At 27.6% G+C, this 13,174-nt stretch overlaps 1 protein-coding gene across 1 annotated transcript; it reads right to left on the bottom strand.

Moving 5' to 3' along the window:
• Window positions 1-7,126: 7,126 nt before the first annotated feature.
• Window positions 7,127-13,174, bottom strand: LOC113372774 (kinesin-like protein KIF18A). Its single transcript, XM_026613111.1, has 5 exons — window positions 13,088-13,174; window positions 9,398-9,499; window positions 8,923-8,964; window positions 8,522-8,596; window positions 7,127-7,264 (listed from the first exon to the last, which is right to left on the bottom strand). Exons 1-5 carry the CDS (start codon window positions 13,172-13,174, stop codon window positions 7,127-7,129), a joined length of 444 nt encoding a protein of 147 aa, XP_026468896.1.

The raw sequence follows: 13,174 nt of genomic DNA, 5'->3' as shown, positions 1-13,174 counted from the left end.
TGTTGTAGGGCCCGTAATATTTTAGTATGATCTACAAGACTATGGTATCTACCGTAGAAAAAATCATGAAAATCGTCGATTTTTTTTCAAACTTTATTACAAGAAAACGGTCCGGCCAATCTTTACCAAAAACTAATCAGCACGATTCCCAACCAACATTTTCACTTTTCTGCAATTTACAAAGAAACGTCTCGCCTATCGTATCACAAAACTGAAAAAGACAAACAATAGTCTTCATTGATATACAAAATGGCTTTTTAATTTCTGAAATCGGTTCAGGCGTTTTTGAGCAACGTTGATTTACGGCAAAAAATCTGTTCACACACAAATATACTTTTTCCAAATGTTGGTCTCATTCGATTCAGAATGGCTTGAAGCGTCGAGAAAACAAAATTAGCGAGTCGGATTTTTCGATGAAAACATAAACTCCTCCTTCGGGAAGTTAATTAAAGTAGTTTTCACCTTAAGGCAACTTGCATTGACTTTCCGAAAAGTGATATCGACTTAATTCAAATGTGTATATCAAAATAAAATTTGGCGCTCGAAAGCAATTTTCATCAAATTTTATTTACATGCAAACATTATTTTTCTAGTTTCCATATCAGGATTCAGATTGACTTGGAACGCCAAGAAAACATATTTAGTCAAATTTTCTGAAACCTGAACTTCTGCTTCGGAATCTTCAATTATCAATGAACAAAATTTGAATCATATATGATATCTAAAACACCAAAGTCCAAATAACTAAGTTTAACATCCACATTCTATCATGCATGTATTACATCCTTTACCGGATATATCCGGTATTTAGCACCGGATTCCGGAAACCTAAACCTAGTACCTTGAAACAATTTTCAAAAATATATTTTCATAACCTTGAAGAATAATTTAAACGCAAGGTCACTGGAACAATTAGATGGGATCAAAGTATGAATGAAATATTGCTCGAAAAACACGCGAGGTAAAAAAGGTGGTAAAAAAAATTAATTTAGTATTTACTTCTTCGGTGTTGCTTGCAGTAAAACACACTTAAACCAGCAACGTTATATTCGTCCTCGTCCATCTTCTCGAAGTTCCAGAAAACCTGAATTTGGAGCCAACAAGTCTCTGATGTTCTCGTTGTAGATTTCCAAGTAGGACATTGTCACCTGAAAGAGGATAGAAAATAGATCTGATTAATTAAAAGTATCAAATTTTTTTTTTCAAATGGTTGTAAAAAACTAGTCGTAAGTGGCATTTTGATAGAAGTTGAAATTTAGCTATTTCGATATAATTGGATCAACTTTTCTTCAGAAAATTTTGTCCTTTAAAATAGGGTTCGACGGTTAATTATTTTTCCGGTATGTATGGGTATTATTTTCTATCGTTTATATTTATATTCAATATATGTATGTATATATCCACTTGTTAGTTCCAGTTGGGCAATCAATTAATTCTTGCGACGTCCTTGACTGGCGCACGACCTTCACTCCTTCGTTTTGTTATAGGGAGGCAAAAACATAATGACTTTAGTTCACGTGCCACAATATAATAATAATAATATATCTATAATGCTCAAATACACACCAATATATATATATATATATAATATATATACATACTATATATATATATATATTTATATATTTATATATATATATATATATATATACATTATAAGTTTTACAGAAAACAAGTGGTGCATTTTCTTATCTATGACTCTATCCGTATTAAAAGCTTCCACATTTTATTTTTAATTCATTCAAAGCTTTTATTCATAAATTATAGTTACACATGTATTTTTTATATATTTACGTATGTGTCATTGGATTTATTAACTTCCCGTAGGGCAAGTTATAGTAATCGCAAAAAAATCGAAAATGAAAATTTTTATATATCTTTACGTTTCAAAGGTTTCTGAACATTTCGGCATACCTTAGAAAAAATGGATGTATGTGTGTGTGTATGTGTGCGTGTGTGCGGATACAAATTTGCGTCGACGATTTCGAGAACACAGATCAACCGATTTGAATAATTCAAAAAACGTTCGATTCGTATTGATAAGGAGACGTGCTGATTAGTTTTTGGCGAAGGCAGGTCTAGCCGTTCCGAAGATACGGAGCAAAATGTGCCGAAAACGGTAACTCAGTTTTAAGAGAACGGAGCGTCCGATTTGAATAATTCAAAAAACATTTCACTTGTATTGACAAGATAAAGAATCGATAAAATTTTCATGAAGGTAGGTCTAGCGGTTTCGGAGATCTAATGAAAAAAGTACAAAAAAGAGCCATTTGGCGGTCAACAATAATCATTAGACATTAGACATGTGCACATCAAATTATCAGATATTTTATAGAGATTTTAACAATAAGTATACATTTTGTTAACATTCCTATGGGTTCCGTACCAATGTTTATGCGTTAGACAGCGACGCGGCGCTTACGCGCTTTATATTTTGTCCCTATGCAGTTAAAGCAGTACGATTGCTTTGAAAAAAAGTTCAGATCTTCTACAATATGTCAAAATAAAGAAAAAAAATTTTTTTTTCAAAAAAAAAATTTAAAAAAAAATGTTTTTTTTTTAAAAAAAATTTTATTCAAAAAAAAGTTATTTTTTGTCCAATTTATAGTTTCTCAAAAATCTTATTCTTTCAAAGTAATTTTTTTTCAAAAATGTTAATTGTTTTTAAAAAATAATAATTTTTGGTACGGGAAGTTACAGCAATTTGCCTTAAGGCACGATGCCTTAATTGCCTTAAGACAGAATTCCACTTACAGCTAGTTTCAATTTATTCAGACTATAATTTAAATTATATTTTACAAATAATCGTGAATTCTATGTCCCAGGATACCTCGGTACGGCCGACGTGCGCGCAACCCAGATCAAGGCCTCGTTCCAGGTTAAGTGTTAATTTAGCCTACCGGTTTGGAATAAAACGCTAGGAAAACGTGCATATGTGTGCATAACTATTTAATTTACAATAATTTCTAAATAAATACTTGCTCCTTGAAAACTTTTGGGTTTTTTTGTTTTACAATTATATTCTTAAAGATAAATTAAATAAAATACAATTTGTAAATTGAAAAAATATAGGTAGATAACACATTTTTTTCGGGATTGCTATTATTATTTATGATTTCATTTTTTTGAACTAAAATATTTTTCTTTAATAACAGGTTAATCTGGAAGTTTTTAATAAAATGTCATTTAAAAGTAAAGAAATAACTCTACTGACGAGCAAATTAACAAATTAGTAGTAAAATGTATTTCATGAGAAAAGAAGAAGTCAGCTTGGAAATTATTAATAAAATGTCATTGAAAAGAAAAGAAAGAACTCTACTGACGAGCAAAAGTGGGAATAGTTAGTGAAACATAATATGAAAAAAAGACTAAGTTAAGTGTAGATTCGGGCTACCGGTTTAAAATGGAACGCTAGAAAATATCATTAAGTTTCTTAAATTTACATATATTTTTAGATTTATTTCAAAATCTATATTGGTAATGAAAAATAAATAATAATATTTTTAGGGTAAGTTATAGTAATCGTAAAAAATTCAAAAATACATTTTTTACATATCTTTACGTTTCAGAGATTTGTGAACATTTTGGCGTACCTTAGAGAAAATAGTGTATGTGTGTGCGGATACAAATATTCGTCGACGATTTTGCGAAAACAGATCAACCGATTTGAATAATTAAAAAAAAAATTCGATTCGTATTGATAAGGAGACGTGCTGATTAGTTTTTGGCAAAGGCAGGTCTAGCCGTTTCGGAGATACGCAGCAAAAAGTGCCAAAAATGGTACTTCAGTTTTTGAGATAACGGAGCGTCTGATTCAAATAATTCAAAGAACAATTTGACGAAATGAAGAACTGATCAAATTTTTGGAAAGGCAGGTCTAGCGGTTTCGGAGATCCAATAAAAAAAGTGAAAAAATGTCATTTGGTATAGAATAAATGCTTCATGAAAAAAATTAAATAAAAAAAAAAAATCCAAATATAAAAAACAGAAATTTCTCAAAAAAGTCAATTTCCTTCAAAACTTTCAAAATTTCTCAAAAATCTCTTTTTTCCAAGATTTTTTTTAATAATTTGCCTTAAGGCTAAATGCCACTTTCAACTAGTTATTATTAAAATGTTATGTTTTTATTGTACTGAATTTCAATGGACATTTTTTTCGAGTTGAGTCACTTTCCGATGGCATTTTCCATTGAAATGTTGTCTTTGTGTTTGCGTTGGAAAAAGGCCGAAGCCGAAGCCGAAGCCGAAGCAATTGAATGCACACAAAGCAAATAGATTAAGTTGATAATGGAAAACTTAAAAATAGAGCCGAATCGATTTTCTGTCGCCAAAACATAAAGGCATTTTGCAACATGGACACGAACACATTCGATAAGGACATATATAATATATTGTGCGAATAACACATTTTTTTTTAATATGGTATGTTCTTTCTATTCCGATGATGGTTTTCTCGTGTCCTGACTGACTTATATTAGTTATCGTGGTGGTGTTCGCCTTAAATGTAATTTATTCTGCAGACCGGTGAGTGGGCCAATGCTGATTTGCATATAACGATTATTTTCTTTCGTCTTCCACCAGGCGAACATGCAAACTTTGAATACATTGCGCCATTTCGAAAGATCCCAATCAGATTATTTTATGGTGCAAGATAAAAGGTAGGTAAAGGGTTGAAGGGATAAGGGATATTTGTGGATGTTCTCGATATGTGTTATCAGAGACACGCAGTCCGAGAACAAGATAGAAATATTATCTAATTTTTCTCTAAAACGTGTCCATCAACTCTATAATTTTAAATCACTTAAATTCTTCATTTTTTATAATCATCTTATGGTCTTCCTGAATTAATTTTTTTTGTTGAAGCCAAAAAATCTGATTCGCTAATTTTATGCTTTCTGAACATTTCAAGTCATTCTGGATCGATTGGCATTAATATTAAAAACTAGTTGAAAGTGGCATTTTGCCTTATGGCGAGTTGCATAAACTTCTCGAAATGTGTAATAATTGACTTAATCAACCGAAGTTGAAATTAGATGAAATTTTCAACTGCTCGATTATCAACATCATGTACGAAGTTCTAGATATTATTTAATGATTTAAATTAATAGTAACATTTTTAACACAACTATAGAAGTTTTGTAGGCTTTCAAATTTGTGATATTCAAATTTTGACTCATCACATCACAGAAGCGAGTTTTGACAAAAATTTTCAACATTCATTTTTTCAAATTTGATGATTTTTTAAAGTTAAACTATTTGCCGTACAGTTATAAATTTTTAGTATATTCTTTAGGACCACGATGTCTATCAACATAAAAATTTTCAATAATCAATTACGAAGAAACGGCTCGGCAGATCTTTGTCCAAAACTAATCAGTACGATTCCCAAATAATATCTTTCAAATAGATCTTGAATTTTTAAAATCAAGTCAGGATTTTTTGCTAAAACATGGATAAAAAATTTTCACTTTTCTCTTAGCTACTAAGAAACGGCTCCGCCGATCGTCGCACCAAAATAGAAAACAATAGTCCTCATCGAAATATTTCGAATGGCTTTTAAATTGTTGAAATTGGTCCAGCCGTTTTCGAGAAAACGTCGATTTAAGGTGAACAATCTGTTCATACACACACATATACTTTTTCCGAATTTGGTCTCATTCGATTCAGAATGACTTGAAACGTCGAGAAAACATAAAAATTAGGAGATCGGATTTTTTTTATGAAAACAACGATTTTAGCTCAATGAAGACCAATGCTTATTAAATTTGAGAAATGATCAACCAAGTACTTTCTTGATAATTACCAAAAATTTTGGCAACGATTTCGCAAAAAAATCCTCAACAGATTTTAGAAATTTGAAAACCAGTTAAAAGATATCAGTTGCAAGTCTTGCTGATTAGTTATTGGTAAAGATCGACCGAACCGTTTCTTCGTAGTTAAAAAAAATATATTATCCAAACATGTTTAAACTTATACTATAATTATAATATTATATATAAACGTATAATGTGTGACAAAAATCAAAAGTTCTCACTAAATATGTGTTATGATTCAGCATTTGCAAAGGAATCTATTGTGCACGTTTCGACCCTTAATATGTGTCATCATGCAACTGTTTTTTTTTCAAATTTATGATGTACGTTTCTACACCGGATGTGTGACATCATTTAGAAGAAAAATATATATGTCTTAATAAAGCATTTCTTATGTACGTTTCGACGCAAAATATGTGCCATCATACGAAATTCTAAAAATAATTATTCAGTATCAGATTTACTAATTCAGTAATATATTGAAAAATATACCATTAGATTATCATAAATATTTACTGAAATTTTCCCTTACAAGCCTTTTAAAAAAGAAAAACAAACCTACAAAGATACAAATCAATAGATCAAACTAATTACAGCACCATTTCGTTTGCTGAACGAAAACAACTGAATTTTTCATCAATTATTTGAACAGGGAAAAACACTCCCAATAAATACACACAAACACACACACACATAGATAAATATATATAATGTGTTCTAATTACATGTGTAATTATTACACGTGCATTGAAAATAGAAATAATATGTTTATTACTAAATACCTCGTAATTTTTCGGGTTGGGCGATTCGTTGACAGCCTTGAAAACATCGTTTAGGGCTCTTGGCATTATGCCCCTTTCCTCTTCGGAGGCATTTATTATATTATTATTGGATCTGAAATTGAAATAATAAATAATTGTTATAAATAAACAAATATTATTAAAAAACAAAGCCCAACAAGGTGCCGATTTAAATTACTGCAAAAATTGGCAGAGGTAAGAACATTCCCACCTGACGTAAACCTGATGGGAGTCATTTTGGACAAAAATTTAAACAAAAATTGTTTTGACTAATTTTGGAGAAATAAAATTTTAGAGACATTTACTACATTGCTATTGAATTAGCAAGGAATAATAAAAAATAGTTTTAAATAAATAAATATTATTTTTTATATATTTAAGACAGCAATTAGAACTTAACTAGTCCTATGGACTTTTGCTCTGACGCTTTTTTAATGAAGTTGGTTTGGTATACAGCAACTCAAATGGTTACCCTATGATCATGGAATTTTTTTTTTATTTTATATTATTTTTTTCACCTGTCATCAGAATGTGGCCCCGTCATACTGTGTGTTTTTCCAGAGCCGGTTGCCCCATATGCAAAAACGGTTCCATTAAAACCGCTCAGAACATCTTGGACTAGAGGTTTTGTCGTCAAATTATATACTTGCTCCTAAAAATAATCAAAAATATATTATAAAATCTATTTATTGATAATTAACTTCCCGAAGGAGAAGTTTATGTTTTCATCAAAAAACCCGATTCGCTAATTTTATGTTTTCTCGACGTTTCAAGCCATTCTGAATCGAATGAGATCAAATTTGGAAAAAGTATGTGTGTGTGTGTGTGTGTATGTGAACAGATTTTTTGCCGTAAATCGACGTTTTCTCGAAAACGGCTGGACCGATTTCAAAAATTTAAAAGCCATTCGATGTATCTCAACGAGAACTATTGTTTGTCAGTTTTGTGCGACGATCGGCCAAGCCGTTTCTTCATAAATGGCAGAAAAGTGAAAAATTTTTCGTCTACGTTTTAGCCCGCAATTCTGAATCGATTTTGAAAATTCAAAAACCGTTCGAAAGATATTGGTTGGGAATCGTGCTGATTAGTTTTTGGTAGAGATCGGCCGGGCCGTTTTCTTGTAATAAAGTTTTTAAAAAAAAAATTTCGACGATTTTTATGATTATTTTTTTGACGATAGATACCATAGTCTTCTAGATCATACTAAAATATTACGGCCCTACGACAACTGGTTCAGCTTTAAAAATTCGTCAAAGTTTGCAAAAATCAGTATGGTCTTTTTGGCATTTGTCAAAATTAGACTTTTGATCGACGTTTTCTCAAAAACGCCTGAACCGATTTTAGAAATTTAAAAGCCATTTGATGTATTTCGGTGAGGACTATCGTTTGTCAGTTTTGTGCAACGATCTGCCAAGCCGTTTCTTTGTAATTTGAAAAAAACTTTTCATCCACATTTAAGCTCATTCTACCGAACGATTTTAAAAAATCAAAAACTGTTCGAAAGATATTAGTTGGGAATGGTACTGATTAATTTTAGGTGAAAATCTACCGAGCCGTTTTCTTGTAATTAACTGTTGAAAAAAAAATTTAAGCCGATTTTCATGGAATTTTTTTTGGCGATATACATCATGGTCTTATAGAACTTACTGTAATATTACGGCCTAACGACGAGTAGTTTAATTTTAAAAATTCGTCAAAGTTTGCTAAAATTATTATCGTTTTTTTTAAAGTAGGATTAATGAAGTATATTATTTACACTTTTTTTTTTGATTAAGTCGATTATTTACACATTTCGGGAAGTTCATGTAACTTGCCTCAAGGCTAAATACCAAACCAACTAGTTGAAGAATTGGTTTGTGGAATAAATTTATAAATAAATTAATAAATAAAAGTAAAAATCGATATTTACCTGAGTAGCGTCTTCGGCAAATACATAGTCGTATCGGTATCTCCGGGCACTTCGAACTCTATCAATATTTGCTAACTAGAAAAAATATTATAATAATACTATTATTTATAAAATTTTATTATATAAATATATATATTGTATTTAACAATTTATATAAACCAACGTAATTACATATTACTTAAATATAAAATGTTTTGAAGTACATTTTGTAATTCAAAATATTCATATATTTATTTTTAGTTCAGTTTATATTTAATTAAATTTTAATGCATATCATATTTAGTATGATTAAAAATATATAATTTCATTTATATGATAATTATTTAATTTCTACATTATTTTAGGAATTAAATTTCAACATTTATAATTCATCAATTCAATAATAAAATAAAAATGCTTACATTAGAGCTTCCTCCGCCTCTTTCACCAATATTTGAATTTACCTAAAAATTAAATGTATTATTAGTATTTTTAATAATATTATATTAAAATATGCATGTATGTACTTATATTGTGCATAATAATAAGGTTTAATAAAAACTATATGATTACAGATATATTTTGTTATTTAATTTTATTTAACAAATGCCTCGTTTGGTTATATTATTAATGAGTATTTGATCTTGAAATATTTTTTTGAATTGTATCGACAAATGCAATTTTGTAATTTATTATTGAATGTTAAAAATGCTATTTAAAATAAAATTATTTGTTCAAATTATTATATAAATTGCAAAGAAAATTGATAAATGAACAAAACTTTATTCCTTAAATATTTAATTAATTTAATTATATATAAACCATCGTATTTTTTATCATTTATCATTTTCTTGACTCAATTTTAAACTGTTTAAAAATAAAATTAATTATATTTACATTTTGGTTCTCTTCCAAAGCAATTGTATTTGCACTGATTGCATGGACACATCTTGCATAATTTTTTTCTTCTTCAGATTGAGGACGAATTCGGACGGCCACCTGAAAAAAATACAAAAAAATATGAAAAAATTGTAAAATAAACAAAATTATAGTAAAAATGGATTTTGTAACGATTTTGTATCTTAGACTCATAATTAAGAATTTGTTCAAAAAATTATAAATTAAATTGATTTGTATCTATTGTCAGTTTCTGAATTTGATTTGTACTCTTTATTATAAAATTTATTGATATTTATATCAATATGCATTGAATAATATTATTTAATGTCCAAATTATTTTATAAATTTAAATTAGGATCTCTAGACATAGTTTGGTCTCTATATTATTCAATAGACTTGATCAGTTTAACTCTAAAGTTTGTAAAATCATTAAATTTATTAATTTGTATCAAAATATAATTTTAATGATTATTCAATTTTTCAAATGTTTTAGAATTCATCTTAGAAAATTAAAAAAACTACAAAATTTTAGACCTCAGACTTACAAATAATTTAATAATAATTAATTAATTTTTTATCTATTTTGTATCCTTGATTATCACTGTCAATTTTTACTCCTTGGGCCTAATTTTGGCCACAAAGTCAAAGTTTTGCATGTGTATTCGACGAAAATAAATACTTAATGATATAAGGGTGGTTTCCATATCATGTGTACACAAAAAACTAGATATTAAATTCACATTAGCGCAAATAATTTATTTATAAAATTATTGATGGTTACAATTTTATTGTTCACGATTTCTAGAAAGGTACCACATATCGACATATTTATTATTGATTTTTTAATTATTTTCTAACTATTTTCCAATATAGTACTCATGAAGGACATGCAAATATTTTTTACAAAACCAATCATTTTTATTAAATTTAGTTTGTTGTATAAAATTCCAGAATACAAATATCTTGCATATAAAGTTTCTCATTTCCAAAAGAATATAAAAATACTCCTTCATTCTCTAATGTGTCGAAATTTGATTTCGTTAGACAAATCACCATTTAATTTTCATAAATTAGTTCAGAATTAAATTTTGATGCATTCACCACAAATTCCTCATTTCGGAGCCCCCCAATCTATTTACCCATTACCCGTTCTATTTCTGTTTCGATTAAACGTCATTGCAATAAAATGCGAAACCCATAATTTACAATTACTGCCTCTCATAACTGTAATTATGGGGCCCCCTTGTGGGGCTTCATCCCCATCGTCCCGCCCATCTTGACCGACTAAAAGAGGGCTCAATATTTATCGAAGGGAGTTTACAACTTGTATGCATTTTTAACTTTTTGTCGTTTATGTCAACACTTTTTCGGGCTATTTTTAGATTGGAGCAGGTGAATAATTAAATTAATTGGCCCATTATTTTAATTGTATGGAGAGCCCCCAAGTTGGGGGAACGAACTATAGGAAGTATAACAGAATTTATACTTTATATTTAATAAAGTAGTTTTTTTTTAAAAAAAATCAATTGGAGAATTTTATTAAATTTTTCTTAATGAGGAATTTGATGTGGCAAAGTTCATATTAAGAATATAATATTCAGAAATTTTATATAGACTAATTTTTTTATTGCACAATATTAATACATTAAGAAAATTTACAATAAGGAATTTTATATTAATATTTATGATTTTTATATTATTTTTATATTTTATATTTCATATTATTATTATATTTTATATTTTATATTAAAGAATTTTATATTTAAAAAAATTGTTTGATGCATGTTTATACTAAAAAATTTTTTTCAGAATAATTTTATATATCATACTTTAATATTAAACAAATTTCATAGAAGACTTTCATATTTAAGATATTTATATTTTATATCAAAGATTATTCCATAAAAGTATTTTATATCGAAGAATTTTATATTCAGGATTATTTCATTGAATAATTTTATAATAAAGATTTTCACATGGAGATATTTTATATTGAAAAAATAAATATAAACGATTTTATCATTAAGTTATTTCATATTGAAGAGTTTTATAATCAAAATATTTATACTGAGAAATTATTGGGAAACTTGATTAAATTGACCTCTTTAAGGAGAAATTTTATATAAAATATTTTTATATTAAGGATATTCTATTAGGAATTTCATATTAAAAAGGATAGAGGAATTTTATTTTTCCATAGAGAAATTTTGTATTGCATTTTTTTTATTTAAGATATTTATATTTTGAAATGGTGTATCAAGGTTCTATATATTGAAAAATTTCATATTAAGGATTTTTCCATTGAGGAATTTTATATTCAAAATATTTAAATTAAGGAACTTTATAATTAGAACTTTTTCACGGAATAATTTTATATAGAACAATTTTATATTAACGATTCTTTTTCAAAATCCAAATTACATATTGAGGAAGTTTATAATGTAAAACTTGAATAAAAAAAAAATTATGTTCAAAATATTTTATATTGGTAATAATATTTATAGATTTAAGAATGTTTTCCTTTCGAGAAATTGTTTGCAGTGTTTTTCAGTTTTAAAAATGAATCACTATATTTTGTTCATTTATCGTATACCTTAACAAATTGTGAAACATTCAAAATTTACTAAAAATTTTGCTATACAAAAACATTTTGACCAAAAAGATTAAAAGCTTCCACAACTTATAAGATAATTAAACATATATGACCTATATATACATATTTTATATTGTAAATTAAAATTAAAATGACAACTGTTTATTAATTGTCCAATAAATTATATAATAAACTACAGTTATAGTAAATGTAATTTTCAGTAATAGAAATAACGCATCAAATCAAAGTCAGAAATTAAATAAAAAATTCTGTTGAACTTTCACGCACAACCGACAATTGAAATCAATACAATTATATATATACAAATATATATATATATATATATATATATATAATGTAATAAATATAATTGATTGACAATCAATCTCTTTTGCAGGAAGCAAATTACAGGTGTACATAATTTATTTATTTCGACAGTGAAATATTTCAATCAATGATAATAATTTGCTTGTATAAATAATTAAATTACATAAAATGTATATCACACGATGATATCTAAATTGAATTAAATAATAAGTATGGTTTTAATTAATTTGTAAAGCAAAAAATACAATAGTCAAATAAAGTGATGAATAAAATTTGTAATCATTCAATAAGAAAAAGTTTGAAAACTTTGGTCTAAAATCATCTAAAAAAATCAAAGTCTGACCAGATTCAAAACGTGTAAACTAACAAAAACTGTAGTCAAAGTTTTTAATAATTGATATAATCAAGTAAAAACATTTATTGAAAATGAGATATTAAAATCGCCAAGTATAAGTATATAATTTTCGCTTCTCCATATATTGCTCTTTGCATTTCTATTAAGGAATTTTAAAATTTGTATAAATATGTCACCCATGGGTGGTAAACACAGAAAAAATGTGCTTTACCCTGTTTTATTCATATATTCATATAAATCTTGTCTAGATTAAAACCCAAAAGTAACTTTACGTGCTAGAGATAGTGGCACCTCTATGAATTGCGGAAGAAAATAAAATTGTTTTGGTTGCAATATATTCAAACTTCTTTTATCTATGGTGTTACTTAGCTATTTATTATTATTAATTATGATTTATTACTAATTTACTGACCATAAGCCTTTCTTCCGAAGGTTTTGTGTCTTTAGTCGTCGAAGAAGCACTTCCACTACTACTAGAAGAACCGTTGTTGTGCGTCAT

This window comes from Ctenocephalides felis, unplaced genomic scaffold (genome assembly GCF_003426905.1).
Source record: "Ctenocephalides felis isolate EL2017-DRISC unplaced genomic scaffold, ASM342690v1 CF-g0.4_SCAFFOLD_01604, whole genome shotgun sequence".
NCBI classification, from domain to species: Eukaryota; Metazoa; Arthropoda; class Insecta; order Siphonaptera; family Pulicidae; genus Ctenocephalides; species Ctenocephalides felis.
Note: the sequence above shows the minus strand (reverse complement) of the source record. Positions and strands in the feature narration are given on the sequence as shown.